We start from the raw sequence: 27,945 nt of genomic DNA on the forward strand, positions 1-27,945 counted from the left end.
AAATTTAAGCCGGTATGTGCGATGTTCCAAGTTCACACACCCACACACACGCATTGCAAATCTGAAGATGGTGCGACAGGACCTTTACTCCCTGAAATTGAGTTGCAAAAAATATAAATAAAATAACATTTGGAAATGTTACTCGAATAGCACTAGCACTATTTGATTGTGGAAAATACTAGAATCACCGAAATGGTCCAGAGGTGCTTCTCGCTTTTCCCCTCCGACTGTTTTAAGTTTTTTTTTTGAAAAAAAAAAACCATTGTTGTCAGTTTCAATAAGTACTTAAAAAATTTTCCCCTGGGTTTGTTTCAACAAGACCAGTGTATTTGCACATTATTCTCACCCGTTAGACTTCCCTATGGGTTCTTTACTTCATTTTGGTTTTTGCAATTTTCAACCTGAGAGTCTTGAGACTACCATTTAAATTTAAATCAGTTATTTTATCGTTTCTTGGAAGTTTTCTATAAAAGATTACAAATTATTTACCAAAAGTATTAGCCGAAGTAGTTTCCTATTCTGAACTATCATAAAATTTTCCTTTATTTATGTTAAATTTGATTTACCAAGAAGTATTAGGTTTTGGAGAACTATTTTTTATACTTTTAATCAAACGATAATAATGCTAAGATTCTTTTCTTTGCCCTCGATAGTACTTAGTGAAGACAATTACCAATTTTGATAAATACCAGCAAATGATACTTTTGCTTTACTTCTAAGAATCTCAGCAGTAAAAGCTACAGCATAGACATGTTGATTTTATAGTATTAATTATTGCCTACAATTCACAATTCAATGTCATGGTCATATTGATCTAGAAATGATTCACTTACGATTAGAATATAAATCTGTTTAAAGAGTAAGCGATATAATGCAGGAATCATTTCATACTATTCAGAAAATCTGTCTATTACAATTTTTTTTCTGCGCTAAAGTGCTGTTTTATTTTAGGTATATAAAATTATTTTGAATGGATACAGGATCGACAAATTATGATTCTAGCTCTATAGTCAATTATTGAAAAAGTAAAGCTAACAAGATTCTCAATTCTGAAAAATCAGTTTTCGTAATCTGATTCATTCACACCATCCAAAATTAGAATTAAATCTAATGTTGAACTGATATTAAATACTTCCACAAAGATTAGAAGATCAATACTGATGGAGGATCCATGCAAGAGATTAGACGTATACGGAGGGACTTTTAGACATTTATTTGATTCTTGGCGATCTTTTCCCAAATAACTTTCCAAAAAACAATATTAGTAGAATATCATATCTTCCCAAAATTGTAGTGCCTCGATACATAATTACTAATAATTAATGGGATCCACCCTCCAAAAATTGCCTCAACAATACCTTTAACAACATAAATTAGCCTGACTGTTGATTTCTTTATAGCCTCAAATCATTTTCTTTCAACCTTGGGATCAGAGAACCCATAATCAGAGTGTTCTTGAGGTGTCATCATCATCATCAAAACCTTGTTCCAAGGATTTGGGTAGCTAAACAAATCCTAATCCCCATTCCACTGTCTCCAAAGCCACATTCATGAATCTCTTTATTTAAAAAACTTAAATCTAACAACAAAAATACAGTTATAAGATGATGTTAAGCCATTACTAATACAGCATGACAGTCTAAACATCCAAAAAGGGTACATAAGCTATAGAGACCACCATAACAGCCCAGCCCCCCCATACCAGCAACAGCAATATTAACAACAACAACAAATTGATGACCATTTTATATTAAATACTTCCATTACTGTAGCTTTTTCTTCTGATTTTTAGAAACAAGGAGCAATGCTCACCTGATCCTGCCCAGCAAAACCTTCCTCAAACCCTCCTATTTTAACCCCGTCATTTTCCTCTTTTTTTTTTTTATCTTTTCTAAAACATAATATAATGTACTGTTGAGTAAAGCCAAAATAAAGGAAACCTCCCCCAAGGTGTATAAAAAAGATTCAAACCTCACACATCATAGGAACTGCTCCTAGACGGCTGAGGTTCCTCCTCTACCTTGTTCCCTGGCTGAATGTACCCCTCCTCATTACTGTTGTAATGCATGCGTTTGGATGGCGACTTGGTCGATCGCTTCTTTTTTGGTGGAGGTCCCGGGTGCACAACATATTGAGTCGACAACCCTGGTTCATCATTCTGTGTCTCAGGAAAGCCAACTGGACTTGCCCACGATAGGGGATTCACTGCAGAGCAACAATACCAGCATCATTGTCAGTTACGAAGGTTTTAAAGTTCCATTCTGAAACAATATTTCAATCTCGACCAAAACCAGTATTAAACTTTGAACCCTGATTGTTCGTAATAGCATGTCTTTATTTATCAACTAGTCCCAAGAATATTTATTTTGTTTGATGAAATAAACATTATATTACCAATTTACCATCATGGCAGATGCAATAATGTGACCCAAAATTGTGATAACTCATGGATGGGGCGGCTCTAATCGAACCAATTCAGCACACATCATGAGTTTCAGCTCAAATGTGGCAGTTCAGAAACTTCAGAACCCCGAGAAAGTTTTCTTTGATTGAGCCACAACAAAGGGATTTCTACTGAATCCCCCCTCATTTTCTATAGGTTATTTATAATATCATAATTTCTTTTAAATACCTTCAGCAAGTTCAGTAGCGTCGTATGAAGGTTGTACGCGTGCAGGGCGCTTTCTCACATAATTTTCCTGTAATGGCTTGGGAATTTGAAATGAGAATTGTGACATCGTCACTCCAGCTGTAATGTACTCTGGGTGTTCGACAAGAAACCTGCAAAATAGGGACATAAGAACAAACTGTACAGCAAAGAATGAACATTATATTCCGAGACAACATGAAATAAATTCCATTTTATTTTACAGTCAGAGAATAATAAAGAAAAAAAAAAACTCTCAGTTGATAAGAGTAAAGCAGGTCATACTTCTGCACTTCCACCATGGATCGGAGTCTCTTGCCAGACGGAGCGACATAATACCTGAAGAACACATAGTAAGAAAGAGCAAATAAACAAATCTGACTAATTTGAACAAAGTTAATTAAAATAGACTTGGCAGTTTTGAAGAAGCCCGCATTAAAAGGGAAATATAGCGGCTTGTGCCTTCGAATATTAAATGTAAAACAAAATTGGAAAGAATACATACACGTCTGCAAACTTCGTGCTTCCTTCACCTCTAATCCTGAGTAAACGTTCCCAACCGCGAGGGGGCTGAGCAATATTGGGCTTGTCAATTGCCCAGAGCCTGCTGCCATCCTGTGAGATGTCAGCTGGATCATCACAAGTAATGTCAGGTCGCCACTCACGAGCTCTTTCACAAACAAAAGGCTCTTGCAATATACTCTCTCTAATTTCTTCGTATTTCTCCTTTGTTGGGATGAACCGCCATTTAAAACAGTTGGCACACTGGACAGTAAATGCACCTACACAAGGCAAAATTCTTGATGGAGGGTTTGGCGCATAAGTTGGCATTGGTGGAGGGTGATAGTCGATGGGCTCGGGCTCGGCTGGAACAATTTCTCCAACACCATTCGCCTCTGGGTTATAAAGCACCAACTGATTTGAAGCATTGTCATAAAGCTCATTCTCATCCTCTATGATTTGCACGTCGTCATCATCCTCGTCTTCTTCCTCTTCCAAAGTAGAAACATTTGCAGGTTCTTGTGGAGTATTTTCCAAGTGACTTGAGGAAATAGGTTCAATAAAGTTATATTCTTCCTTCTTTACCTCGGGGGAAGCATCTCCAGAATGTGAAACTTCTTCATTGTTCACCTTAGGGAAGGAATCTCCTCCAAAATGCGACTCTTCTTCATTGTTCACCTTAGGGGAGGAGTCCCCTCCAAGATGTGACTCTTCTTCCTTCTTCACCTCAGGGAGGCTTCTTCAGGATGTGACTGCATTTGGATAAACTTCTAATGACCTGTGTAATAATTTTTTTTAATAAAAAAAAAAAAAGGTTAGTTTTCAATTGGTATATAATGCTATGATGATGTAGGGAAAAAAACCATCTTTATTTTATCTAACTAAATCAAGAGTGTCGTAAAGTAATTTGTCTACATATCACGCAAAAATAGGTTAGGTCTTTCCAGGGAGAGATACCTTTCTTTAGCAACTCAGGGCAAAAGGAAACCTAGCAAGCTTCGGCTCTGTTGGAAACCCAGAAAATGTACCCTGCAAAAACTCTAGCCTCATATTCCCAAACAAAAATGCAGACCCATATTCCAAATACAATCCATACTTAGAAAATTTTCTACCCTACTTCTAGCCAAAATCAAGCAATTCTGCCTTCAAATTACTATTTCGACATTGAGTAACCTGAGAAATATAAGAGTGGTGATCACATGGTGAGCATACAATAGTAGTAAAACATACGGTCGTCGTGTTTAATACTCATTGAACAAACGAATGAGAAGCCTGAAGTTTCTGTGTCATTTTTCGGTGTCTTGCGAAAGCCCAAGGTAGGTAGAGGTCCAATGAGAATCGCACACAATTGATCGCCATTTCGTTTCTCTTCTCAAGGATTCTTTTGAAAAGCATCAAGTACAGGGAGATGAAAACAACTATCCAAATTTCCTCTGGACTCCAAAACAACAACCTCTTTTGATAGATTTGTCAAACAATTGATTGTGGACCTACTTAAGATTTGAGATTGCTACTCCCATAGATTCTAGGGTTACAACTATCTATAAACTGAAACAACAAAAAACATTTGTTTCACTCTTCCCCATTATATTTTGCACCAAAACAATCAACATAAACCTTCCAAGATATGTCTTCAAAGTCTCCAATATCTTCCCCTTTGACAAAGTTCCAGCCCTTGCATTTCTGCCATGTAATGTTTAATGTATAGCTAATTCTTTTAGTTAGTGAAATAAAAAAGAAGATAACGCCAAGCATTCACTACTATTTGTCAAGAGAAACGATCTCAGTTTTAGTGCTCCCAAGTGTGTAGCTAACTATAATATCTAAAGATCAGCTGGCCTCGATTGAAGGGTAAACTATACAAGATAGAGCATTAATCGTTTTCAACCATAATAAGAAACCAGAATGAAAATTTTCAAGATCTTAAATCCTAGGGGAAAAGATATACATTCAATTCATCTAAATTCTTCCCTTATTTGGACGCAACCAAAACATCATTTTTTTTATAAGTATAAATTCATTCATGCGGGGAAAGAATACAAGAAAGACACAAGGCGGTCGAGGTGACCAACCCCAAAAACTCCTAACAATCCAACAAAGCTTCTCACCAAAAAAGACAAAGTCGTCATGGAAGACCCTTTAAAGTCAGGGTATAACTTACGCCAATAAAATAAAGTCCCCAAAATGTTGAGGGTAATCTCATGGAAATTAGAAGTCACCCCTCTAAAAATTCTCCCGTTCCTTTCCAACCAAATTCCCCAACAAATGGCAAAAGGAAAAAATCTCCACAAAATGTTCAATTTCCTCGAGAAACAAGTTAAATCCCAACTCCGAAAAAGATAGAAAGTAGTATTTGGAAGAACCTAAGAAATCCTAAAAAGACCAAAGAAGTGCCTCCAAATGGCGGAGGACACCTCACAATGAAGTAAGATGTGATCAACAGATTCACCACTTGCTAAACAAAGAGCACAGCAATTGGGCTTCACAAAACCCCAAGAGATAAGAAGATCAAGTGTGGGTAATTTAGACCATTTCTTCTCATTCCACCTACCATCAAAGTATGTTAAAAAAAAAGGGAAAATACATTTTGGCATATGAAACACATAATAAATAAGAATTCTTCTAACAAACAAGGTGATCGGCAGCCAAGATCATCGAAGGACTAGAAATTCCAAATCAAAGCTTAAAATAAGATATTCTCACAAGTATATTTACATTAGATTCAATCAGAAGTATTTTAAATTGCATCTTCTCAAAAGAAAATATATTTAATGTAGATCCAATCACACTATCACAGCTTTCTTGAAAAGGAAAATTAGGTAGAAAAGCTAAATCTTAGTAATTTTTATTCAAGAGTAGATGGAAAAACTTCTTCCTATGGAATTGAAAATCTTCAATCAAACCATCATTAATGAAGATGGAATAACTTCCCAAAAAATAAAAAATTCCGGCAACTCCGTTGCTTGGAAGAAATAAAAATAAAATAAATAATAAATAAAAATAGAGAGAAGGATAATAGGCATAGGATATGATAATAAAAAAAAGGAAAATAAACAAAGATAAGGCCAAAAAAAAGGCCAAGTGAAGAAGAGATCAATGCATTCAAGAGAAATCAAGTTATCTTTAAGTGGAAAGAACTCTCTATTTACAACAAGACATTTTTGTTGATTACTTCAAGACGACTTCTAGTAAGTTCATTTGACCGCAACTTTCATCAATTACTCCAACTATTAAATTTGGAGACCTTATACTTTTAAGAAAGCTAAAAAAGACGTTGATAAAATCCACCCTCATTTTCAAGATGTACCCATCCAGAAATATAGGAAAGAAGATTGAGAACACATCATCAAAGGCCTTTCAATCGGTGCATCCAAGGAAGACTTGACGGTATCAAAATATACATCACAGATTGTAAAGTTAAGTGAGAGTTTTTACTCTTCCTTTTGTTCATGTTCTTCTCTATTGTCAGTGATATTTGAAGAACTCGAGGTTGCACCCACAAAAGTGAAAATTTTGAAATAGATAAACCCATTTTTTGTTTTATTTACATATAAGTAAATGTGATTTTTAGCGAGTAATTTATGTTTACAATGCCCATCCAAGACGAAATCAAGCATTTCAAAGTAATAAATGCTAACTAAATGCCAAAATGTCAAACAAATAGAAAAGAACAAATATCCATTAGATGATATAACAAACTTTGTGGATAATTTTTTTGTCGAAATAGGCATTTATTCTCTTTCCCTAGATAATACATCCCCAATAATGTTTTGAGCATATTCAACGAAGACCAATCAAGTTGTAGTGAGTTCTGCCAAGAATTCAAGCAGATATGAGCATATCAACTTTTAAGTTTATGTCTGTTTGTGATAACAATAGATATCCTGATGCCAAGATGGTGTGGATGGACCCAATGACAAAAGAATTATATCCAGAGGCACTCAAGGTGCAAATCACTTAGATCACTATTCTTAAATCTTAATAGTTTTTATTAAATTATTCAATGAGAGTTTTTTCCCTACATTCTACAATACATTGCTTTTGTTTATTATCATATACAATTATGCAAAATAAAAGTAACTTGGATTTAAATTACATTACGTCTAATCAGCTTTGAGCTATCTGAGAACTTTTCAAAATCCAATTCAAGTCTCAAAGTACCACTCTTTTCTAACTCACTAGATCTCTGATACACCATTTTTAAAGCCTTGGTTCTTTAGTTATCAAAAGAGTAAAATATGTAGAACTTTTTCACAGCTTTCCAACAAAGTCACTGGATTTGGACACTAAACGACCAAAGATTCCAAAAATAAAGTAAATTTCAATTAAGGTGCAAAAGTTAGATGCCCTATGGAGAAACATAATGCAAAGTGCAAGGAATCCACTAGCTTGCACTCTGATTATTTTTCGGAAATTGTTTTTGGCTTCTTGCTAAATAAATCCTCATTCAAGATAATAAAGATATCCCACGTTCAATGGAATTGACCCTCATAAAAGTGTCATCATTCTAGTTCCAACTCTTGTCATCAGTGCCTTGTGTCAAAATGGATAGATAATCAAACCTTGAAAGATGATTAAGTTAACATTATGGAACAACCTCCAACCCTACACTCCATCTGCCAATTCTCTCATACAATTTTACAACCAAAACTTTTGTTTGTTTTTTTGGCAAAAATCTCACACAACAAAAGGGTTTTACATTAACAGTGGATTCCTCATACCAAATACATTCCAAATCCTACCTCTTTTACTTACACAGTTACACCTGGCCCCATATATTTTAACCCATGATGAACTCCTTGAAAATGGAGACCTCTTCGAAACCTCAAATCCATGAAAATTAAAAATTAAAAGAAAAGAAAAAACTTTATCACTATCCAACCTCCTCCAAAGCTCAAACATGTTGTATCACCCCGCCATTGGCTTTGACGTTTTCATTTGACCGAGTATAGCACTCAAGGGAAGATACAAGCAAGTAGTACCATGTCGTCCACTTACGCTGATAAAATCACTTCAGTAAATTATCCGGGATTGAACAACATAGGATGCACTTAACATTTATAACTCAATAACCCTACATATGATGATAAATTTATTAACAAGCTAAGATGTGAGATAATTAGGCTAATTTTGGCAGCATTGGATCCTTCAAAAAAGGTAAATATATAAAACAAAATAAAATTTGAAAAAACAGTCACAAATGAACATTAAAGGGTGGGGAAAATACATTCAGCGACAGATTATTTGACACTGATATACTTTTTGAGTCCAACGCAGGCAACAGAATAATGTATTTGAAGCATGATAATCAGTTCAACAGGAACCAATAATCAATTACCTTGACAAGTTAAAAAGCACATAAATGGAAATAACTATAACGAACGCCACTTCATCGTTGAGATAAATTCATAAAATTCCAAAAGCAGGGCGATATTACAATTCCTCATAACATTTAATGATATTGCAACGACTAACGATACGCAAACCGAAGAATGACTGGAATTACTATTACTTGAGTGTTACATTTACTAATTTTGTGGGAACTAGCCAATCATTTACTAAGAAATAAAGAGATTTCTCCAAATCATGATTTAAATTATAATCAAGCAAACCATTCTATATGGGATAACTCATTTTTTTTTTCGTAGGCAGGCATGCAACATGCAGATAGGTTTTGATTTCAAATCATTGATCTCAAACAAGATCTTAAGCAATGTTAGCAAATTTGGGCACAAGCTTGACCTTGCAAACACCAATCAACTAGAAGTAAGCATGCATTATCTCTAGATTAATAAGAACGAGTGATGGTTTGGCTCAATCTACCTGCCTACATGACATCGTCTGAAACAAGTTTAGAAATTAGCAGATCCTAAACCTATCACTTCTGCCTTCTCAGATATTGAAATCAGCATGATGAATCATTCAAAATGGAACTTTCAGCCAACACCATCAAAAATAAAAGTTCATATCAGACATGCAAGAGCAAACCTTCCAAACATCTAACTTCAATGTCATCGTCAACATTCTTATAATAAAAAAATCAAGATCGAACGAAGCTGACTAACCTATTTCAGCGGATGAACAAACGTTTCTTCTCTTGCGTTTAACGTTTCAAGGAATATTTTGCATCTCAGTATTGAGTCATTGCATGCAAATCGCCGCTCCTGAGAAGGAAAAATAACACGAATATAAATAGAAGGAACACCAAGATTCGATCTCGGTAAGAAGCTCAAGTATATCAGATCTAAAATCGGGAAAAAATCGAACAAAATCCTATCCAAGAACACTAAATCTGCAACCGGATTAAAGGATTTAAGTTGAGAAACCGGTCAGCAACATCGTTACTAGAACAAGAACACTGAAACATCACAAAAAAAACCTCCAAAAATCCGATCAAAAGAAAATATGCAACCAAGAACACTAAATCTGCAACCGATTGAAGGATTTAAGTTGATAAATCGGTCGGCAGCGCCATTTCTAGAACAAAACACTAAAACATCACAAAACAACTCCAATAACCCGATCAAGAAAAAAAGGAACAATCCTTGAATAAAATCCACCAGAAAAAATCAGAAATCTCTCAGTAACCCTAAAATCCTCGGAAGATCAACCAAACTCTAACGAAAAAACGATCCGTAAATATAATCCGATTTACTGAACAAAATTCGAGGCCAAAAACATTGGCGGGTAGAACTCGCTGAGCTTAGAAGATGACAGAAACGATGATAAACACAACCACCATAGGAGAAATCGTTAAGTTTCAAAGATCTGAGTCGAGGATTAAGATTACGAGCCATATGTGATGTAGAAAAATGAAAATACGAAGAAACGTACGGTTCTGCGGAGCTGTTTTTGTGAATATTTGCAGGCTTGCTTCGATCTCCTCGCTCGATACAGGGGAGAGAAACAAAAGATAAAAAAGGTTTCACCGGTTTATATATTTTTGTCCGAAATTACAGTATTACTAGATTACCCCTGACTTATTATATTATTCACTTAAGTTGACATTCAAATTATGTACCACAGTGCGAGAGGTTGTAGCTTTTACGAAGGGGACGAAAAATAAATTCTTGAAGCTTTCACAAATGGAACCTTCTTAATATGCAAGTGTCAACTAAATAGGATTAAATCATCAAATGTTTTAACAAAAAGGGCTCAGTATTTTCCTAAAATTACCAAATTAACCATCCTTTTTTATTCGTGAAAACGCCTTCTATGACGGTTACCTTCTTGATTCCATTGTTCCACGTGGCATATGTACAGTACTTTTGTGGCATAATAAGGCGGACATTTGCCAATGGCAGTTTTAAAATGACCAGATACATTAGTGAAGAGTGGGAAGGGATCCACTACTTGCAAATCATAAGTTGCTATTTGCCTCCCAGCTTAAAAAAATGCGTTTTGTTTAAAGTGCAATAAATACACTTAGAAAACTGGAATTTAAGGGTATTTTGATAAAAAAAATATTTTTTTTTAGGGCATTTTGGTACAAAATCCAATTTTCAATGTGTATTTATTGGACTTTGTGCCATTCTAAAAAAAACCATTATCTTTTATTTTTTATAATCGGATATCCATGTAAAAAGGGAATTGGGTTCCTTCTGGGCTTTTCCCAATCTATAGATTATGATCTTGTCCAAGATTTAATCTCGTGACACTGCAACTCCTACACATCACACGCACCAAGTAAGTAAGGGTGCACCCTCGCGGGAGGCCCCTAAGAAATTAATGTTTTTATTAGGTATCAAACTCACGACTTACGGGTATTAATAATTTATCGATCCGAAATTGCACCTTATTTCTTGTCATTGCACTTTCTTTGTTCTTATTCATCATTGTTACCATCAATCGTAACTTCATGCATCTTCTCTCGACACTGCAACAACACCACATATAGCAAAATTGAAAGAAAAATATGATGGTGAAATGTGATACTGTAATTATTATTTTTCTTTAATAGACGATGAAGAAGAAAAAGAATAACCTCACAACTAATTGTAGACTTTGACTGGTCAAATAAAATAAGATGATGGTGATAAAGAATGCAGTTTTTTTGTATTTTTTTTAAAGAGGAGGATTTTAAAGTGATAAAGTGCAATACTAATCCACCTAGGACTAGTTAATCCATTAAGTGAATTACAATAAATCTTATTTGTCAAAGTAACGTGCAATATGTTTAGAGTTGTGCTGGGATGACACAAAGGTGACAAAATGATGTGGTGGCACGCACATTATCGTAGATGCTTTTTTGTGAAATACGAGGAAAAAACATCTATGATTATGTGTGCGCCACCACATCATTTTTATCACCTTTGTATCTCCATTTGTGTCATTCCAGCATTTTCCATTTGTTTATTGTTCTCGACCTTTTAAAGTTTGTATATCTCAATAGATTGTTGTAACTTGTAGTTAAGATGAGAGCGATGTAAAACATGACAACTTACTTTAAAATGGACAAATACTATGCACACCAACATAATATTTCCATCATTTATCTTGAAAATGGTCCATTCAAAGATGTTAGATTTTTCTTTTTCTTTTTTCAATAAAATTTGTGAGATAAATAACCATGCCTCACAAGTCACGCCTTGAATTTTGGGATTTTTGCCAAACAAGTCAAATCTTCTTCTCAAAAGGTCACCAAGCGACTTGTAATTTCACTTGTATGATAAAATTAATCCACGGATCAACATATTTTCGGGGAGAATAATAATAGGATCGTATACTTTTGACTTTAAAGATGATATCTCATTTTTTTAACAAGAGAATCCCAAGTATTCCCAACTTACATCCAATTAGTGAGATCAAGTGAGCCAGGGACTGGACCAAGGCATATGGACCTCTCCCTCTAAGAAAATAAGTGAGGGTATGCCCTCGAGAGTAGCCTCAAGGAGTCATTGCTCATATTGGGTATCGAACACACAACCTACGGACTCTCACCACTTATTGGATTCAAAATTGCCATTGAGCCAACCCCTCGAGGTTAACTTTTTTATGGTGATATCTTTCATGGCTTCTTGGAAGAGGATTATATATATTACATCTTATATATTAAAGTCAACGACATCATGTGATAATTTCTCATTTTGTCTCCCATCATGTGAGACACTTCTCCAAACAAGTCATTGTTTGGAATGTTGTTATGTGTCCCAAGAACAAAGTCGATTTTATGCAACACTATATTTTGCTTATCGTCAGGCGTCCACACGAGGGTTCCTTTCCTTTTATCAAGCTTTCTGCTTATTCTACGAATTTGTAATTCTCCAATCCAAATTTATTTGTTATCTAAATTATTTTTTAACCATCAATATGACTTTATGGGATTGAGATTTTACTAAGGGCGAACTTATAATTATGATAAATGTTTCTGATTTACTAAACTGATCCTGATATAAGAAGCAGATATTATCTCATTTCTATCCTTTTAGTCAAGTTTTGAATTGAGGACTAGGAGTATGGATAGGAACACAAGCCATTTTTCGAGGTGATGCATGTCTTTATGCTATTGATATTGTTTTTTGTATCTTTACAACGTCACTATTAATAGCTTTGTTCTCTTAATTATTTTTAGGTTATTTGTAGTCTTTCGTTCTTTAATTATTTATTTTTTGTTTCATTCATAGATAGGAAAATGATACTTCAGTCCCCTCCTCTCCTCTTTCTCCAAATGGTATTTTCTACGTATCCTCTCTCATTTAAAACTAAAAACATCTTAGGCGAAACAACATTGTTATCTTTAAAAAAAATGACTTTTTATCAATAAAATTGACTCATAAAAAATTTATCGTCCATATCTTTTAAATATGCTTCAACTTCAATAACTCATTTACATGTAACTGTAAATTCCATATTTAAATTTTATTATACAACACATTTAATAAATTAATTTGGCACTTGAATGGTGTTTGTGGATTATGACTTATTACAAATTTCACTTTCCTTGTGCATATAGAGAACATTATCATCTTACCACAATTGTACTTTGTATTATCGAATATCTAAGAGTTTTGGTTGAACACAATTATCCAAAAGGGTGAGCACAGTTGCACCGACTTTTTGAGGCATCTATATCCACTTATAAGTTGCACCCCTGGGATTTAAAACATGTTTGTTAATAAACCCATATGGTAAGTGCACCAACCAATACATCCTACTATCATCCACGATTGAACTTCACAGCTCATCCTTCTCGTTGTCCCACAAGGGAACGTCACAACGAACCATCTTCATTTTCGAACAAAGAATTGGTCTAAACCTTACAAGACATCACACTTAAGTTTTTTTTTATTTGTTTATCATCTCTTCTTAGTAATGTATTTGTAATGGGGAAAATGAACCACGACCTCAAAATTACTTTGCATTGTGTTAAACCAACAAAGCAACGGGTCTAAGCCCAGAAATTATATTAGACATATTATTACATATAACATTATATAATATAATAATTGACTTATCGAGTTGGACATTGTTAATACTTAATACATTATCCAATCCAAATTAATGGGTGAACAATTTTGAATTGGACCCTATCACTGCGTTTGGATAGAGCTTCTTGACGACTTCTGCTCTTGCGGGGAGCTAGCAAACGTTTGGATAGATTTTTGCTTTGGCGTGGAGAGGTTTTTGCTCTTGCGGGGAGAGGTTTTTTGCTCTTTGTGGAGAAGCTTCAAAGACCTGCTCTTCCGCGGAGAGGTTTTTTGCTCTTGCGGGGAGTGATTGAGCTTTTGTTCTTGCACGGAGAGCTGTATCCACACAGGCCCTATGTTTGCAGGCTTGAGATCAAAGTCCTAACATTATCTTTTTGGGATGGGCCAACAGGACAAAATGAGAGCCTTAATTCCTTGTATTTCGATTTTTTAACAATTAAGTTTCTTTTAAAAAAAATTAATTTAATGGAACCCAAGATGTAAAGTCTCCATTGTATATTGGTAGTCGTGTACACTTGGTATTTCTAGATCTTAAAAGTAGCCTTGCTAAAAATAAAGATAGAGTCATGATGAATGCATGCAATTTTTTGTATGCGATTGACATAATAACAAGGACACAGAATCATAGATCTTTTTCTTCAGGATACACATGAAAAAGATCTGTAGTTCTTTGCCCTTGCCACATCAACCCTGCGTGCATTCATTATTATTCACAAAGATATATATATATATCTGATCTAAAATATTGATAAGAATAATGATTTTCTAATTAGAAAGTCTTCACTAGATCAACACTCGGCTGACGTGTTACGAGTTGGGAACCTTAGACCCATTTTCTCAAGATACACAAATGCAAATCCCCATAAAAAAGTGCATTTACATATCCCGATGAAATATATTATGATTTTGTATCCGTAACACATCATCAATTGAGTATGGATTGAGTGAAGACTTTCTCGTTAGAATATCAATACTCTGTTTATAAAGACATCTCCGTACGAGATGAGATTTGCAAGAATAGTGCTTATTTCATAATTAGAAAGTCTTCACTCGATCAATACTGACTGACGTGGCACGGACACGGAATCATAGACTTTTTTTGTTTTGGTTTTAGTTTTTTTTTTATCATCATTTTTGGATGCCGCAAGGTACACTAAACAAATCTTAGTAAGATTTGTGAAATCTTACTACGTTAGTAAGGCTAGACTTATTATATAAACTTTTGATAAAGACATGATGCAATGCTTAAATGATGCGCATGCGACAGTTGGAGACAGAAGCAAAGAATAATTATAGATACATCGGGCGAAGATATTATTTCCAGAAGACACTAGGGATTCTTAGAGGCATCAACGTGAGGCCTCACATATTCCTTCAGATTTCATTAGCCCAATCTTTATGAATATCCAATGGTCAGAAACGTTACATGATGTCATTGGCACAATCCTTATTAGATGGACAGTATCATTTCCTTTGTCCACTTTACTTTTTCATCATCGGCTTGATATAAATGAAAATCTCGAGGAATCCAATAGAATATATTAGAGAGTGTGACTTCCAATCTTTATGAATAACCAACGGTCAGAATTATTACATGATGTCATTAATCCAACATCATAAATATTTTCTCGTGTATCTCGAGGCAAATGATCTAAGGTTCTGTAATGTGAGCATGTGTCAAGGGGAGCGTCATATTATCATGACTCTTTATTTTACTCTTTCATCTTACACTCAAGATTGTTGAAAATCTCGAGGAATCTGAGAAAGAATAGTAAATAGAGTAGAGAGTATGACTTTCAATGGATTCCGTCAAATTGGATCAAACTAGAGATACTCGGATAACCATTTGATCAGATTCTTATCATATTGATCTTTATTGGATCTCTATGGTAGGACCCAAACTCGACTCAATAAAAATGAATTGGCCAAGATTGGATTCATATACAAAAATTAAATAAAATTTATAGATTTATATAAGTATATAATAGAATATAAATACTTTCTAACATTTTATTATATTATGTCCGATCCGATAGGATATTGGATCAGATCCTTATTAGAATTTAAATCATTGATCCGAATCCAAGATTATCGGATTGGAACAAATTGAATTTTCAAATCTGATCTAATCCATTCACAGCCCCTTTGATAGAGTATATTTATGATCTACAACTAAAAGTTTAATTGAATTGATACCGAATTCTGGATAAGATATTTTTTCCTGCCATGGAGTAGCTATCTTCGAGTAATGTACTCTCCTACTGAAACGTGACAGGCAACTACATCGTTTCCTAGGCCAAAAGCAAAAGCTTGATCACCAATTTAGATGGATTGGTTGATGCACGGTCCAGATTTATGGTTTGTATAATATACCCTGAATGGAAGTACCAAGTACATCCCACGTGTCATTGTATCCTACTCTATTAGTATTTCCTTATAGGGGAGTAATTTTTTTATTTTTTATTTTTTATTTTTGTTGTTGGGTGTCACGCTTTGTACACGAGAAGTAATTATACAGGGAAGGAAAATTACTTAAATGACTCTCGAGGAGAAACTTCTTTCTAAATGGTCCCTAAAATTTCACAGTTAGCTAAATAGGACCTTTAGTAAAACAATTTCATTCTAAATGGTTCCTGGACCTCATCTCACCTGGATAAAATATTTGTAATAATTAAACTACCATTTTCTCGTTTTCTTCACATAATTAGATTTTTCAATGATGATTCCGATAACTTTCGACGATCTTTGATCATGAATGACGAATGGAGAATGATATTTTGTTAATTTTGAATATTTAGATGTATTTTTTTTATTTCAATGATTTATAAAAATAAAAAATAAAAAGAGCACAATTGAGATTCAATTTTTTTTTTAATAATTATATTGTAACTTTTGATTTGCAACTATAATTGATGCATTTTTTGATATTTCGATGAGATTAATCAAGTATTGAAGTTGAAAATTTTGAAGAAAAAAAAAATGAAAATCCGATTTGTATTACAATGTCAAGTTCGCCACTTTTTATTTGATTACCGTTGAACTTAACAGTAATTAAATAAAAAGTTGTGAACTCGACACTAAATTAAAAAATGGTGAACTCATTACTTAGTTTCGAACTCAACACTAATTAAATAAAGTGTGGTGAACTCGACTGTAATGCAAATAGGATTTTTTTTTTTTATAACAATTTTGTCTTACCAATCTTGATACTTGGTTAACTTCCTCGAAATACTTAAAAATACATCAATTACGGTTGCAATTAAGAAATTATAATGTAATCATAAAAAAGAAATTGAATCTCACTTTCGTTCTTCAATTTTCTTTTTATAAACCAACGAACTAAAAAATATATATATACATCTAAATGTTCAAAATTAACAGAATATCATTCTCCATTGGAAAATGTAGAATGATCATGAATATCATTCACAATCAAATATTATCAGAAATGATCACAATCACCACTGAAAAATCTAACTATGTGAAGAAGATGACAAAATGGTAGTTTGGGTATTTCAAGTACCTTATACATGTGTGCGGTGAAGTCTAGGGACCATTTAAAATTAAAAAGTTTACTAAATGTTTTATTTAGCTAATCGTGAAAACTTATGGATTATTTAGAAAGAAGTTCCTCCGTGAGAGTCCGTTAAGTAATTTTCCCAATTATATATGTTGATGTCGCAATGGATGGGTCACATCAAGACAGCGATTTGTTTAACAACATTGATTGAAGGGTTGGTCTATTTACTTCCGCCATTTATGCTCACTCCCCCCACCTAAAGCACATTTTGGGTGGGATGCATAAAAGAAAGTGGATGCACCAAGCACCGAGATGAATAATGATTTTTGACTAAAAATTCTCACTCCATCTTTCACTCGGTTGATGTGGTAAGTAAACATAATCATATATATTTTTCTTGTGTATCCCAAAGAAAAAGATATATGGTTTTCTACACTTATCATGTCGATCGAGTGAAAAAAATTTAGTCAGAAAACCATGACTCCACAAAGATAGGTGCAAATAGAACGACCCTCGATGATTGAACCCTTGTACCATCTTCCAAGGAATTATAACCATGCGGACCAGACGGTGAGCACCATCCATGGTTTTTAAACTCGGTATTTGGTCTCGTCTCGTTCACCTCTGATACCGAGTTGACTCGGGCGATACGTCTCGTCTCATCGAGTCGTCTCGTTCAACATTAAAACAATGGTTTTTAACCATTTAAAAAATCTGAAAAAATCAGGAAAAATTCAGAATTGATTCCTATTAAAAAAATGAACCCCTCAAAAAATATAAAATTAAAAAAAAATTATAATATACCTATCAATCAAATTCAAGGTAATTAAATAAGGGTCCCGTTCAATGGCTAACTTTTTGGCAAAACATTTTTCAAAACATGAGTTAGAAGTTTTGGAATGGGCTGATTTTTGGTGAAGATGATCTCTACGGTGAGGAGATTATCATCACCAAAAATCAGTCCAATCCAAAACTTCTAACCCCATAAAAAATAGTTTACAAAAAATGGACGGTCCACGATTTTTCAACTTGTAAACATGGGTTAGAAGTTTTGGAATGGGCTGATTTTTTGTGAGGATGATCTCCTCACCATAGAGATCATCCTCACCAGAAATCAGCCCATTCCAAAACTTCTAACTCATGTTTTGAAAAATGTTTTGCCAAAAAGTTAGTCATTGAATGCTACCCATTAAATAAAACACATGTTTCCTAAAGATTACTATAAATTTCTACTGAAATTTTCATCAAAAAACTTCTAAAGAAAAAATAAAATAAATTATCAAAAATACATTTAAGTATTTATCACAAGAAAGTAATAATATCACTCAATAGCTATTGCTTGTAAAAATAAAATAGAAATTTTCATTTTTAACTTTTTTTTTCACAAAACTCGGTTGTCTCGGTTAACTCGGACGAGATTTTGAAAATCTCGTCCGATACAACTCGTTTGTCTCGCGAGTTAATGTAAAATCTGTAATATCTCGGATATCTCGTTTGTCTCGGACGAGTTTTGCGAAAATATCGTCCGAGACGACTCGCATAACTCACGAGACGCGTTCGTCTCATAACTCATTGTGAGTTGGTCTCGTTCACCGCTGATACCGAGTTAACTCGGGCGATACGTCTCGGTCTCGGACGAGTTTTAAAACCATGGCACCATCTCCATCAAACCAACGACTGAGGTGAGAGTGGAAGAACGTTCTCTCGGATGTCTGGATTTGATGAAGTCCTAACTTTTGTTAGCAAATTGGAATACGACAAAAATTCACTAAGAAAAATTCAAGTTTGGTTTGATTTTGGATTGCAAAAATCCGATCTAAAATTCATGAAACAAAAATATATGCTGCATATGGTTCATACTTATATTATCCTTCTCATTTCAAAATTTCGATGATATGATAGTGATGGTAATATGGTGGTGGTGATAATGAGGATATTGAGGTTATTGTTCCATTGATCTATAAAAGAAGATCAAAGTCAAGAAATAAATCATTAATTTGAAAATGTAAAGTTGAGTCTCAAATAAATGTAAAGGGACATGTCATTAATTTTTATAAGATGAAATAGGCATTTGTCACCTAAAAAAAGTGGATTAAAGTCAAACTTGTGTTACATGTCACAACTTACAAGTTTATACTTTACAACATACAACAAGTTATAATAGCATTTTTTTCGAATGAGTTTTATAAAAATTTGTAAAAGACGCAAAATACACACTTTTATCTATTTATAAAAAAAATTAAAAATATGTGAATTATTCAAAATAATTTAATAATCTAGAGAATAATAATTTCATTTAAAATAAAAGAAAAACAAAAAATTCGTGAAATTTTCGAGAATTAGACGGGAGATTGCTAATAAGGTTCCTAACTGATATATGCTGATACCTATGAATTAGTGGTTTCACTTATTTAAAAATAGGACTCCACGTTTTGAAAAATATCTTCAAATTTTGTGCCGAAGGAGGCATGTCATCACATGAAGCAAATCCTCTATAGTTCATTTTCCTTGCAGTACCCTGTAGTGATATCTGACGATTGAAGGACAATCACGACATACATCCAAAAAACTAGTGTCGTTAAAAAATTTGAGGCCATGGACCGTCTATTTTCGAAACCTTTATTCAATTCAAAGAATTCAATATATATATATTTTTTTGAATCTGATATATACCATGATCCATACAAGGCTGAGTTGTCAAGTTTTGTTCTCGGACATCAATCTCGACTAATATATATATATATATTTTTGAATTTGATATACACCATGATCCATACAAGGCTGAGTTGTCACGTTTTGTTCTCGGATGTTAATCTCGACTAATTAGAAGGCACAAACGCATTACAGAGGATCCCCTCCCATCCCTATATGGTAGGTGTGGGAAAACTGTAGTATTCTAATATCACTACCCTCAATTAAAATAAAAAATATGGATTAATTACAAAATCTAATCTCATCACTTGGAAGGTGAAAAAATTTAGAATGAAGATTTGTTGTATAAAAAAAGAAAGAAAAAGTGTAATAAGAAGATACTCAATGGAATAACGACACGTGTACCAAGAAATTAGAGGCATTGATTAGTGGAAAAAGTTACACGAATATTACGATGACTTAAGAATTATTAGGAACTCTTTACAAATTTTTGCATGTACACGTGGCAATATTTTATTTATTTACAGTTCAGGATAGTTTTTTTCGGTGAACAGCAAACTCGGACTCGGAAAACAGTGAGGGGTTTAGAAGGTCTTCAGGGTTTAGGGTTTATCGAGCGATGGTCAGGAAGCCATGACCGCCAGGATTATCGCCTCTTCAACCCCTCAAAATTTGAATTTTTCAGCTTCAAATGATCGAATTTTCTTCGGTTACTCCACTTTCAATTTTCGATTTCTCGCAAAAACCTCCCATTTCCCCACCAAAATCCCTTCAAAGCTCGATCTCTCTCTTCTCCCAATTCAATTTCCAGAGACAATTCGACGAGCATCATCGATAGTTGAAAATGGAGGGAACTTGGGGGACGAATCAATGTTCATCGATGCACAAGAAGCTGTTTCAGATATTCTGCAAGAAGAAGGAATCTCGAAGGAAGAATCCATGGAGATAGCTTCGAATTCACCAAAGTATGTCAAAATGTTGATTAATAGTGTTCATGATTTGGATGAGCTTTCTCTCTGGAATTCATGGAGAATCGAGAACAAAGATGTCGATAATCTTTCATTTAAGAAGAAAATCTTTTACATGGCTAAGGAGAAAGGCGATAATGGGATACTTCCATTATTGGAGAGTGTCGGTCTGAACCCGTTGTCTACAACACATATCGCTCGGTATCTTGCCTCAGAATCACTTCCCAGGATCATTCAGAAGGTATTGAAATTTCTTAACAGTTGTAGTCTAGGAATGTGTGGTAGTAACTTAGTACATAACTGTGGAACTATTGTGCGACGGTCTAGGAATGTGTGGTATTAACTTAGTACATAACTGTGGAACTATTGTTTGACGGCAAGAATTCTTATTATATTGTTGAAGATGTCGAAATTACTGCCCTGTTTTGATTCAATAATTCTTTTTGTTAGTACAAAAAGTAATGATTCAAACAATGTTACGACTCCGAATGTGTATGGGTTTAACTTTCCGCACCATTAACAGCTAGATATTTTTGGTGTATTGGTTGGTTTCGTATCATTTGGTATAAGAGCCAATGCCATGTCTTGGGTTCAAACATCACGAGGAGCGACTTGGGGAAAGGGGTGCCCATGGCCCCGAAAAGAGGGTTCTTATCATTTTGTTCTCTGTATAGGGTGAATGGTGAGTCAATTGACCACGTTCTGGTTCATTGTCCCTTGGGGGCAAAGCTGTGGGATCACTTTCTGCATTTGTTCTAGTTGTCTTGGGTGCTACCTAATGTGGTCCTTAACCTTTTCTAGTTCTGGAACCATAATGTGTTCTTGGGTTCCCCTAATTCCTTTTGCCATTTGCTGGGTTATTTGGTGAGAGAAATGGGCTTAACTTTCTGCTCTATTAACGCCTATGTATTTTTGGTGTATTATTGGGTTCATATCTTTTCTATTATAATGAGATAAGGCAGAGTAGAAGTGGTTCGACACCAAAATTTGAGTGGCCATACACCCCACTTTTATATTTAAATTTAATATAATTAGCATCATTTTGGTAAAAACCATGAAAATTGCTAGCCCTACAATCAAGTTGGTTATTTTTCAAAATTACAAAAAATTCTTTATTATTTTGTTATCTTCAAAAACTTTATTATTTTGTAATCTTCAAAAACCCTTTAATCAATATTTAAAATTACAAATAGGCCCTTTTGATACATGTGCGCGTTTGCACATGCCACTTGCTAGTCAGAATTAAACAGCCTATAGTTTTTAATTGAATTGATTAATGTGTTTTATTCTGTTTGTTTTTTTGGTTGGTGGAATTTTCATTTCTTATTTTTGCATTTGGTTTATAGGTCAAATATGTCAAGGAAATGTTATTTTCTGGTGGCGACGATGAAGGATTCATCGGGAAGAATGCTTACCGCATGATGACACAGCTATCGATTTTTATTGATGAGGATATTCAGCAAACCTTATCATTTTTCGAAAAGGTCTGGTACTTTTCTATGTATTGTTACTAATAATTTGTTTGGAAGTGCACATTATTGTCATTTTCACTGAGCTGAAAGTCTCCGGATTTTAATTTAATAATTTGTATTCCCATTCCACCTGTATTTAGTATATATGTCGGTTAGATAGTTTTTAGTTTTTAGTTTTTACATGTTAAAATGAATGTGGCTGTTTGGTGCTGTAGATGGAAGCAAGGCGCGGAGGTCTTAACATGTTGGGTTCCAAAGATGCTTCTTTTCAATACATCATTGAATCGTTTCCACGTCTTCTTTCATTATCAGTGGAAAGCCATTTTGAACCTTTGGTGAAATTTCTTGAAGGTGTTGGAGTTCCCAAAGGACGCATTAGAGTTATACTCCTGTTATTTCCTCCAACTATTTTCTATGATATTCAGAAGGACATACAACCACGGTTACATGCTTTAGAAAAGGTAAATGTTCGGAGTTGATTTTGCATTTTTAAGTTATTGGTTTTACACAGTGAGCATAAAACCAATAACTTAAACTACGACATGTCTTGATTCATTGTCCAATTTTGTTAAAATGCTACAGTTTGTGTTTTGAATCACACTTAACCCAAATGTTTGAACTTTGGATATATTGAATTTTTTGTGTAGATTCCATATATGTTGTTTCATGTTTGTCTTCCACATATAAAATATAGGTACCCTAGAAACAATCTTTGGTTCAAAATGATTATCTTGATACCTTATCGGGGTGAGGTGTCTTGGTGGTAATGTCTGATACTTCAAGACATGCTCATTTGATATTTCTCTTGGTTCCATGCTCCATATACTCTCGGTTGAATAAAGCTAATGATTTGGAACCATTTATTTATGCATCTGACCACATTTTGATTTGTGGTCTTTTAGGTTGGCTTAGAGGAGAACGATATTGGGAGGATGCTACTAAAATATCCGTGGATTCTTTCAACAAGCATTCAAGAAAACTATGAGGAGATATTGTCCTTCTTTGAATTGGAGAAGGTATAAAATCAAAGATGTTTTGCATGCACATGCTCAACCATAATCACTTGAATGCACATCAATCGACAGGCATTATTTGGCTCTATTCCGTGCCATGCTTTTCTGTCACTAAGCCAATGTGCTAATGATACAAGTAGAAACAATCTTTGGAGTTCGTAAAATATGTCATACATGAAGAACATAGTGTCCTTCTAGTTAACTTTTTTCTATAATCTAGCCATTCCAAAATGCAATAATACTCACCTTGGTTATCTTCACCCTATAATACCAAAAAAAAAAAACTCATCCCCTATATTAATGAATTAAGGCATGGCCAATTCTATTCAACTTAGTATCATCTATCTTTAGTGTCACCTACAACTAGTTAGTAAGTATTTGAGTGCCACTTTACATTGGAGTCTAACCCCAGGACCTGAAATATAATATTCTATTATTTTTATGGGGTAATCTGGACCTGAGCTCACGACCTCAAAATTGCTTTGCAATGCGTCAAACCAACTGATCTATGGGTCTAAGCCTGAAATATAATATTCTTAGATGATTACATATAGAAATTACTCAACTTTCCCTTCATTTCGCTTCTCTCTGTTTTGTGATCATAGTTAAATGTTGGAAATGAGGTTTTTTTTTGCAACTCACTTCAACCTTTACAATACTAGGCATTGAAGGTCTACTACCTTTAGAAGAGGTAAATTTGTCTATCTAAGGGCAAGACAATTGTACACATACAAAAATCTGCTAACAATCTTAATGACCTTGATTATATCAGACTCTTTCCTGTTCTAACACCTGGACACTAGTCAAGTGAGATTTTTGTCGGTCATATGATCGCATGGTTTCTTTTACATGCTCTAACCATAAACCATTCCCCTTTTTTGTTGAGCTACAAGAACTTGTTAATTTATTGTTATATTGTTATTGTCATGTAAATAATAATTTTTTTTCTATGTCAGGTACCAAAAGTTAATGTGGACCATGCTGTCAAAAGCTGGCCCCATCTATTGGGATGTTCAACCAGTAAGATGAAGTTGATGGTGGAACAATTTGGTGAATTGGGTCTTAAGAACAAGAAGTTGGGTCAGGTTATTGCTTCAAGCCCTCAGCTGCTACTTCGGAAACCTCATGAATTTCTCCAGGTTGGCAATTTCAGATTTTCCTCTCGTGTTTACTGGCTGTATATCATGATTCGATGCAAGATGTTTCCCTGGCTGGAGCTTTTGCAAAAAAAGAAATTTACAATCTGTACCAAATAGTTTTTCTAAGTTGATGGAAAAAGTGGAGATTCTACCCAATAATGGACAGCTTGATTTCTATGTATCTGTTGATAATTTCCATATCAGAAAATCCATAGTGATAACCCGTTTGTTGGAAAAATCAGCAAATGAACTTATATACGCAATGCACACATATGAAATCGTAAACCGTGGCATTTGTTTGCATCTTTGAGCATTCCTTTTCTCTTACACTATTTATTTAAATGGGTAAAAGATTTGGCTTGGAGATCTTATGTTATATATTTGCATGAAATGTTCTCTGTGTAGATGGTTTTGAAGATTTCAAGTTCAAAAACATATGCTGTATATCTGAAGTCCAATTTTTCTGTGTATCTGATGACAAATATTTTTCTTGGGTTTAACAGAAGCCAAATTTTACCTCCCAAAACCAATGTAAATTTCATTATCTAGTTTTCCAAATACTAGGTCAAGGTTTTCAAACAAACTTTGGCAAAAGAACTATAAACTTGTTTGTAGGCAGAATTTGTAGTCTCACAATGCACAATTTAAAAAAAATAAAATGAGATCAGTAAGTTGGTGATGGTGGGAATTGAACCCAGGTATGTGGTATCATTACCCGTAGACTTTACTGACTAAGCGTGCTGGAACCTTTCATACTTGTGCGTTCAGTTGATAGTTGAAGTTAATATTTTCTCCTGCTGTAGGTAGTTGCATTCATGAAGGATCTGGGTTACGATGAGGCAAGTATAGGGAAGATACTGTGTCGCTGTCCAGAAATTTTTGCTGCCAGCATCGATAAAACCCTTAAGAAGAAGATCAAATTCCTTGCTGATATCGGCATCTCTGAAGATCACCTTCCTCGGGTTATCAAAAAATACCCTGAACTTCTGGTCTCTGATATTGATGACACACTACTACCAAGGTAAAGCTCTAAATGATGAAGTTATATGTACTACAGTCATGGTTTTAAATCTCATCTGAGACCGAGACCAGTTGACAAGTCGTCTCAAAGACATGGTTTGTTCTAATTCTTAAGGCATTTTTTAAAATCTCGTCTGCGATGACTCGATCTGGTTCATGGACGAGATGAGACGTCAAAACGAGTTTTAAAACCATGACTTCTGTAGTTCAGCATCCTTACTAGGAATGAAACACAAAAAACCCTTCAATATCTTAAAGTTACAAGAAACCCTCTTGAAATGTTCAAATCTGGCTTCCGACTAAAAGGCCTTGCTCGTAAACGGAAAGATGTCAGATATTTGAAGAAGGCGCAAACTTGGTGAAGTTTGTGAGTGATTATACTACACAGACTGGATCAAGCCTGCCTGTTACCTGTTTACCTATCATTTTTCCTGTTTTTTTCTGAAAAAAAAAAATGTAATCTATAGTTTTGTATAGGGTATTTTAGAAATACCCCATGTTTAATTGGTGATATTAGGGTATCCCCTTGCAAAATGCAAGATTAGGTTTACTTCCCTTGACCGTAAGTTAATTTTACATTTTCATGGTGATTTAACGGTGATTTTTTTTCAAATACTTAAATTACTAAATCAAAATTTGGAAAAAATCAAAATTTCACCGTTAAATCATCAAGAAAATGCAACCTTGACTTATGGTCAAGGGGGGTAAATCTAATCTTGCATTTTGCAAGAGGTTAATCCTAATATCACCAATTTAGCAGGGGGTTATTTCTAAAATACCCTTTTGTATAACAAGGCTTAGCAAAAAAAGAAACCTCTTTATAAGGCAAGAAGGAAATCTACCTTAAGATAAGATATCAAAGCTGGAACATATGGGTTACAGTTCCACATGTTACATTTTCACCGAAATGTCACTAATATTTTGTGTTACATTATCTGATCTGTGCCGGCAGATTGAAGTATTTGATCAAGATTGGTTTGTCCAAGAGAGAGGTGGCATCCATGGTCCGTAGGTTTTCTCCTTTACTAGGCTATAGTATCGATGAGGTTCTCAGACCAAAGCTCGAATTCCTTGTGAACACCATGGAGAAGCCTGTAAAGGATGTCGTGGAGTATCCTAGGTACTTCAGCTACTCTTTAGATAAGAAAATAAAGCCAAGGTTTTGGGTGCTCAAAGGCAGAAATGTGGACTGCAGTTTGAAAGATATGTTGGGGAAGAATGATGAAGAATTTGCCGCTGACTACATGGGTATCGGAAGAATGCTTATTCCCCCACAATCCCCTTCTCTTCAATAACAATGGTTTGCAAGAGACGGGTGTGAGGTTACTAATGTAATAACTTGTATGTAAATAGTAGTTGAAATCATAGGTTGAGGCCCGGCTAACGAAAAAAGAAATATATAGGTAGCATGACAACCAAGAAAATTGTCGCCCATTGGTGTTCACGGTAGCTGAATTACAGTTATGGTCCTCTGCAAATTAAATGTACACGAATGCTGCGACTTCTGGAGTGGGTGCCTGATGGGTGTGGCCAAATGATCTGATACCAGTTGTAAAATTGTGATAGATTGTTTCCGAATATTTAGAGAAAACCCATCTTCCCATACTATCCAAATGTTTGTGCTGCCATTGTTGATGTTTTAAATTGAAGATACCATTTGCAGGGTACAGACACTGGATGTAAATTATCCCGATAATGGAACCATTGTTGCATATGGTGTAAGGTATCCCTGCAATGCTTAGGTTGCAGGTTAAGTGTGTTTGGATATAATTATGAATAATGATTTTCTGACGCCCTCCTCTGAGATACACTCTTTGAAATGGCATGTGTTAGAACCATAGATTTTTTCCTTAGGATGCATAACTGCACATATTTATGGAGATGTACAGTTGTGTATCTCAAGGAAATCTATGATTCTAGCCCATGCCACATGAGGGAGTGTATGTTAGAGGGTCGTCAGAAAATCACGACTCTATACTTATACCTGAAATGGCACAACTTTAGGAATGCCCTACAATTATCACACTTAGTGATGCCATTATAACCCATCCCTTCTTCCAAAACGTTGGATTAACATACCTTATTCCAAAACTGGTTCCAGTATAAATTCTATTTATGTGATCAACCTATACTTAAAAAAACATACATTCTAGTATTTCTTAGCCTTCAAAATTTGCATAGACAATGAGGGCAGCAAATATCTAAATCCTCCATTTTTATTTGACCTTCCAATGAGATTATTGAAAATCCCCCTTTTACCTCTCTCACTCTCAACATCTTATTTGCATAGGATTCATCACTGTCTAAATGTATTCAACTATTTTATCATTTCCCACAATCATTGTGAGATTAACAATTTTTTTGATCTGAATTTGAAAATCATGCGTTAATGCTACCTGCAACAAGAGACTTGTACTTGAGCAGGTAGGGCTATTAATGGTTCAGATAATATCCAATAACCCAACTCATCCAACCCAAGCTATTAGGGTATGGGTACACTTATTTTATCCAATTAAGAATTTGGATAAATTTATCCGTAATTATTTTATCCAATTTCTTTTAGGGTTAGATATAGATATGCGTCCT

General features: G+C 34.5%; 2 protein-coding genes and 1 long non-coding RNA gene across 4 annotated transcripts; 1 reads left to right on the top strand and 2 right to left on the bottom strand.

The window, feature by feature from the left end:
• Nucleotides 1-1,559: 1,559 nt before the first annotated feature.
• On the bottom strand, nt 1,560-3,889 carry LOC147397581 (methyl-CpG-binding domain-containing protein 2-like; the record flags this gene model as incomplete). The annotated part of the gene is made up of 4 exons (XM_086449365.1): nt 1,560-2,205; nt 2,633-2,781; nt 2,933-2,986; nt 3,153-3,889. Coding segments are annotated over 4 exons (1,173 nt in total), but the record flags the coding sequence as incomplete, so codon positions are not given.
• A 3,810-nt stretch (nt 3,890-7,699) lies between these two features.
• On the bottom strand, nt 7,700-10,142 carry LOC147397582 (uncharacterized). Of its 2 annotated transcripts, none has more exons than XR_015180272.1 (3): nt 9,983-10,142; nt 9,214-9,312; nt 7,700-8,147 (listed from the first exon to the last, which is right to left on the bottom strand). It is a non-coding gene; the product is annotated as an uncharacterized LOC147397582 (long non-coding RNA). The 2 variants fall into 2 exon arrangements; XR_015180273.1 differs by having other exon boundaries at nt 7,700-8,222.
• Nucleotides 10,143-20,291: 10,149 nt separating this feature from the next.
• On the top strand, nt 20,292-26,964 carry LOC147397583 (Mitochondrial transcription termination factor family protein). The gene is made up of 7 exons (XM_086449366.1): nt 20,292-20,956; nt 22,062-22,199; nt 22,403-22,648; nt 23,090-23,203; nt 24,157-24,339; nt 25,143-25,360; nt 26,312-26,964. The coding sequence occupies exons 1-7, from the start codon at nt 20,381-20,383 to the stop codon at nt 26,652-26,654; spliced, it is 1,818 nt and encodes a 605-aa protein (XP_086305492.1). The 5' UTR covers nt 20,292-20,380; the 3' UTR covers nt 26,655-26,964.
• The last annotated feature ends 981 nt before the right edge of the window (nt 26,965-27,945 follow it).

This window comes from Akebia trifoliata, chromosome 8 (genome assembly GCF_017979445.1).
Source record: "Akebia trifoliata isolate Shusen 1 chromosome 8, ASM1797944v1, whole genome shotgun sequence".
Classification (NCBI taxonomy): Eukaryota; Viridiplantae; Streptophyta; class Magnoliopsida; order Ranunculales; family Lardizabalaceae; genus Akebia; species Akebia trifoliata.

Excerpts from the sequence above, each read along its gene's own strand:
- LOC147397583 (XM_086449366.1), top strand. The coding sequence starts at position 20,381 with ATGACCGCCAGGATTATCGCCTCTTCAACCCCTCAAAATTTGAATTTT. Across the intron at positions 20,957-22,061 it reads TTCCCAGGATCATTCAGAAG|GTCAAATATGTCAAGGAAAT; the intron begins GTATTGAAATTT and ends TTTGGTTTATAG. Across the intron at positions 24,340-25,142 it reads AACCTCATGAATTTCTCCAG|GTAGTTGCATTCATGAAGGA; the intron begins GTTGGCAATTTC and ends CTCCTGCTGTAG.